The sequence below is a fragment of the Geospiza fortis genome, unplaced genomic scaffold (genome assembly GCF_000277835.1).
Source record: "Geospiza fortis unplaced genomic scaffold, GeoFor_1.0 scaffold676, whole genome shotgun sequence".
Taxonomy (NCBI): domain Eukaryota; kingdom Metazoa; phylum Chordata; class Aves; order Passeriformes; family Thraupidae; genus Geospiza; species Geospiza fortis.
Window position 1 is genome coordinate 424201 of NW_005054600.1, and position 5593 is coordinate 429793.

General features: G+C 58.3%; 1 protein-coding gene across 1 annotated transcript in view; it reads left to right on the forward strand.

The window, feature by feature from the left end:
• ENDOU (endonuclease, poly(U) specific) overlaps nucleotides 1–5440 on the forward strand; it is a 9703-nt gene extending 4263 nt beyond the window's left edge. Inside the window, exons 2-8 of the mRNA XM_005430109.2 lie at nucleotides 1509–1643; nucleotides 2227–2398; nucleotides 2473–2672; nucleotides 3972–4085; nucleotides 4180–4286; nucleotides 4611–4753; nucleotides 5268–5440. Coding sequence (XP_005430166.1) covers nucleotides 1509–1643; nucleotides 2227–2398; nucleotides 2473–2672; nucleotides 3972–4085; nucleotides 4180–4286; nucleotides 4611–4753; nucleotides 5268–5382 — 986 coding nt within the window. The 3' untranslated portion in view covers nucleotides 5383–5440. The remainder of the gene's footprint in view (nucleotides 1–1508; nucleotides 1644–2226; nucleotides 2399–2472; nucleotides 2673–3971; nucleotides 4086–4179; nucleotides 4287–4610; nucleotides 4754–5267) is intronic.
• The last annotated feature ends 153 nt before the right edge of the window (nucleotides 5441–5593 follow it).

Below are 5593 nucleotides of genomic sequence, written 5' to 3' on the forward strand. Positions count from 1 at the left end.
GGGGGATGAGCGAGCCAGGGGCGTTGATCCCAGTGCTGCTCCGGGAGTGGGGCTGGGGCTGGCCTGGTCACACTGGGAGGGTCTGGGCAGCGCTGAGCACCCCGTCCATGTGATGTCCCTGCCCTGGATGTTCTCCCAGCTCTGCTCAGGGGCTTCCAGAGAACCTTGAGACCCCCCTGCTAAAATCCTCCTGTTTAAAGGAATTACAGGGAATGGGAAACCAGGAGGGAAAACCGAGCCAAGGACACCCCCAAGAGCTGGGATTTGCGGGGAGAGGGAGCCAAGGGGTCCCTCAGCACCTGCAGGGCTGGGGTGACATCACCAAGAACAAATAATTGAGGTGAAGTGACAGAGGGGACAAACAACGAGGGAAGGAGGCGGTGTTGGGAGTTTGATGCCACCCTCATGGCCTGGATGTCGCTGTCATCGCCTGGGTGTTCCGGGACAGGATGAGCCACATCAGGATTTGCCCCGGGGCCACCTTTCACCCGGGTTGGGCAAGCCCGCGGTGCCTCAGATGTCGGGAGATTGCGGCAGCTCTGCCAGGGAGGGCAACGCCCGCTGCTCCAGGGCTGCCTTTGCTGGGACAGGGACACACTGTGGGACAGGGACACCTTGGGGACAGGGACACCATGCTGGGACAGGGACACCCTATGGGACAGGGACACCTTTGGGACAGGGACACACTGTGGGACAGGGACACCATGCTGGGACAGGGACACCCTGTGGGACAGGGACACCCTATAGGACAGGGACACACTGTGGGACGGGGACACCTCTGGGACAGGGACACCTTCCAGGCACCCTTGTCCCTCTGAGAGTGTCCCTTGTCCCCTCCAAGGCTTCACCGCTGCTATTTTTAGCTTTGCTTTTCGCCACCACGCAGGTGCTCGGCAGTTCCTTTGTTACCAACAGCTCGGGAAGGAGTTTTCCCAGTTTTCCCAGTTTTCCCAGCACCATGCAAACCAGGCTGCCTGGAATGCGGCAGCTGCTCCGGGGGGGCCGGGGCTCATCCCAGGATCCGGGGGTGAATCACGGGGAGCAGCTCCGGAGGGACCCGGGGCACTGGGGCTCATCCCGGGGTGAATCACGGGGAGCAGTTCCAGGGGCCGTTCCCCAATGTCACCTTGAGGTTGTGACAAACACAGGCCAAGAGGAGCAATCCTGGTGACAAAGATCCTGGCTGGGCTGCCTGGGGCCGGCCCGGGGCACTGGGGCTCATCCCGGGGTGAATCACGGGGAGCAGTTCCTGGGGTAACCTGGTGCACTGGGGCTCATCCCAGGGTGAATCATGGGGAGCAGCTCCGGGGGCCGTTCCCCGATGTCACCTTGAGGTTGTGACAAACACGGCCCAAGAGAAGTGACCCTGGTGACAAAGATCCCCGATGGCTCTTGGGCTGTGTGAGGCTGGCCCGGGAGGGGACAGAGGGTGACACGGGGATGCTCCAGGGCGGGGGTGGCCGCACTCAGCCCCTCCTGAGTGCCACCCTCCGTTGGTGTCCCCACAGATCTGTACACAGCCCCCGACTCGTGCGAGGGACGCTGCGGGGAGCCCTTCAATGAGGAGGACGAGTGTCACTGTCACCCTGGGTGCGAGGCAGAGCACAACTGCTGCGAGGACCACGAGAGGCACTGCGGGCCCGGTGAGCGCCCGGCCACAGGGATTCAGGGTGTCCCGGGGGTGGTCCCGAGCCTCTGCAGGTCCCCAAGGTGTCCCCAAGGTGTCCCCAACCCCCTGAGCTCCTTTTCCTCTGCTCCGCAGGTGGGGAAGGCGCCGAAGGCGGAGCTCGAAGCCGCGGTGAGTCCGGAGGGGCAGAACTGTCCCCAGGTACCTCGGGGTGTCCCCCTTTATTCCTCGGGATGTCACCCTCAGGTGTCTCAGGGTGTCACCCTCTATTCCTCAGGGTGTCCCCCTTTATTTCTTGGGGTGTTCCCCCCATTCCTCGGGGAATTCCCTCCCCTTTCCATGGATCCTCTGGATCCCCTTCACTTTTCCATGGATCCCAGAGCTGTCCCCAGCCCCTGCTGTCCCCACAGGAACATCCTCACTTTTCCATGGATCCTCTGGATCCTCTCACTTTTCCATGGATCCCCTTCACTTTATCGTGGATCCCCCTCAGTTCCCATGGATTCCTCTCACTTTTCCATGGATCGCCCTCACTCTTCATGGATCCCCCACCTTTCCCTGGACCCCAGAGCTGTGCCCAGCCCCTGCTGTCCCCACAGACGGATTCTCCAGCAGCAGCGGTTCCATCTCGGAGCAGGAGCTGCTGGAGCTCTCGGAGCAGCTTTACGGGCTGGATCACAACAAAGCCCGGCCCAGCGACATCGCCCTGAACCCGCAGCACCTGGCGGGCCCCGACGAGACTGGGGACAAGCAGGACCGGTCCCCGCAGCCGTGAGTGGCACCGGGGAGGGACAGCGGGCCCGGGCTGGGGGAAGGCAGCTGCAATCCCAGCAATTCTCCCCCAGGCTCTACAAATACGTGAACGAGGAGCTCTTCTCCAAGCCCACCTACGCCAGCTTCATTAAGCTGCTGGATAATTACCAGAGGGCCACGGGCAGGGAGGAGGAGGTGACGGCCGAGGAACTGCGGGAGCAGGAGCGATTCCTCGAGGAAGTGATGAAAACGGAGCTCATGAAGAAACTCTTTGTGTTCCTGCAGGGAAAAGGTGAGTGTGGGGCAGGGCCAGGAATAGGGGAATCCCAAAGGGAGACAATCCAAAGCAGCACACTCCATTTTCAGGAGGCTTTTAATATAAAAAATTATTTTTAAATGGGTTTTTTAAAATAAAAACCCCATTTTCATTTTAGCATGCATGCCTTTCATACATCCTTACAAAACTCCTAAGTTTACACTTCTATCATTGGTCACGAGAGACAAACAAAGCGCTCATCGGAATAATTGCAGGTTTCTCTTATTTATCCTTTTCTTTCTTGGTTTCTATGTCAACGACCTTGGTAGGAAATTCTTTCAGGGCTAAACAGGGATCCTGTTATCAAACTTCTCTCTGGCTCTCAGGACTTGCCGTAAAACCCAACCTGGGATGGGCACAGGGGGGAGTCCAGCAGGGAGAATTCCCGAGGGACAGAGTGGGGAAGGGATGGGGAACCCTGCTGGTTCTCAGCTGCCTTTTTGGAGGTCGGGATTGAAGGTATTTGAGATGATAATTCACATTCAGACTCAGGTGTTTATCCACGTTAGGATATTTTGCATTCATATTCAATTTCACATTCAGACTCAGGTGTTTATCATTTCTAATCTACGTTATGATATTTCAAATTCAGACTGAGGTGTTTATTGTTTCTAATCTACGTTATGATATTTCAAATTCAGACTCAGGTGTTTTTTGTTTCTAATCTGCGTTATGATATTTCAAATTCAGACTCAGGTGTTTTTTGTTTCTAATCTGTGTTATGATATTTCACATTCAGACTCAGGCGTTTATCGTTTTTTACCCATGTTACAGTCTCACAGCACTGAGTTCTGCAGTCCTTCATTAACCAGGCACAAAATGGCCAACAATCTCTTGTTACAAGGTGTTTTAAGGCTAAACTATCTAATTAAGAAATGACACCTAAATTATTTTCACTTTTAACCCAACAACTAATTACTCAAAGCCCTCAATGCAGATTTTTCTGTCCAATTACAAAACACCACCCAAACCCATGAAGAAGAAGGAAGAAGAACGACCTAAAACCTCCATCTTGCTCCGTATTTATTTCTCTATTCTAAAACACCAAACTCTACGTTTTCCACCCTGTGACATTATACACTTCTAATCAAACCACACACCCATAATCCCAGTGCTATTAATCAATTTTGGAATTAATTGATAGCACTTCTCCACGGCCTCAGGTCAAAGGCAGCGCTCGCCTGGGGGTCAGAGTGTGTCACACAGAAAATCTGAATTTCCCAGCACCCAGACCCCCAGCTCTGCCTCTCCCTGCGCCCCCTCCTTTCCCTGCAGATCGCTACAGCTCCGAGCAGGAGTTCCTGCAGGACCTGAACCAGATGTGGTTCGGTCTGTACTCCCGAGGGGACGGGCAGCGGGATTCCAGCGGCTTCGAGCACGTGTTTTCAGGTACAAACAGCCCTCCTCCAGTTTCCAGCACCTGTTCTCAGGTGCAGCCCTCCCCAGGCCAGGGGCTCACCCCAACACCCCCTCTGTGTTTTAGGGGAGGTGAAAAAGGGAAAAGTGTCTGGATTCCACAACTGGATCCGCTTCTACCTCCTGGAAAAGCAGGGCGTCCTCAACTACTTCAGCCACAACTTCGACGGGCCGGTGAGAGCTCGGGGGGCTGGGGCACCCCGTACTGCACCCACGGGGATGAACCCCCAGATCAGGGGTGCTCCCACGGGGATGAACCCCTAGATCAGGGGTGCTGCCCCTGCCCCATCCCCGCTGCGGGGTGGGAAGGGCTGGAACCCACCATGCCGGGGGCAGGAGGGGCTCCCAAGCCTTGAGGGGGAGATTTGGGGCCGGGGGGCTCTGCTGGGACCCCCAGCCTGGCCAGGAGCTGCTCTGGACGCTCCCTGAGGGGCTGGGGGGGTTCCTGGCCGGGCTGGGGGGTTCCCACCCTGCTGAGCCCAAACTCCTCTCCCCCAGTGGGACTCGTACCCCGACGTGCTGGGGCTGCAGTTCAGCTGGGACGGCTTCTACAAGGAGGTGGGCTCGGCTTTCATCGGCTGCAGCCCCGAGTTCGAGTTCGGCCTCTACACCCTCTGCTTCCTCGCGCGGCCCGGCCGGGCGTGAGTGCTGACCCCGTGTCCTTCTGTCTGTCCCGTGTCCTTCTGTCCATCCCGAGTCCTTCTCTGTCCATTCTGTGCACTTGTGTCCTGTCCATCCCATGTCCTTCTGTCCATCCCGTGTCCCTCTGTCCATCCGGAGTCCCTCTGTCCATCCCAAGTCTGGCCCTGGGGCCAGCGGGGCCTCCCTGAGCCCCCGTCAGGGCTGAGGCTGGCCCTGAATTTGGGGAGGGATGGGATGGGATGTGGATGGGATTTATGGGATATTGGGATGGGATTTATGGGATTTATGGGATTTATGGGATTTTGGGATGGGGTGGGATGGGAATGGAAATGGGGATGGGGATGGAACAGCATTGCCTGGGGACACCAAGAGCACCCTGGAGATGGGGCTGTGGGATGAGGGGCTCAGGGCTGGAGCACCGTGGCTGTGGGGACACCAAGACCCCCACCCCTGAGGGACACAGACCCGGAGCAGGGTGCTGACAGGCGGTGACAGGCGATGATGTCTCCGCAGGTGCCACCTGAGCCTGGGCGGGCACCGCCTCAGCGTGCAGACCTACCCCTGGACCAAGGCCACCTACGGCGGCGGCAGGAGGTTCATCGCCACCGCCTACGTGATGTCACCCTGAGCGGTGACGTCACCCTGAGCGGTGACGTCACCCTGAGCGGTGATGTCACCCTGAGCGGTGTCACCCTGAGGGGGGCTCGGCTGGGGGGCGAGCCCCGCCCCCGCGCTGCGCGGGGCCGCGGGACGAGAGCGGCGGGGGCCGAACCCCGCGGGGAGGGGACGAGGGGACACCCCACGGGGGGACACCCCACGAGGGGACACCCCCAGACCCC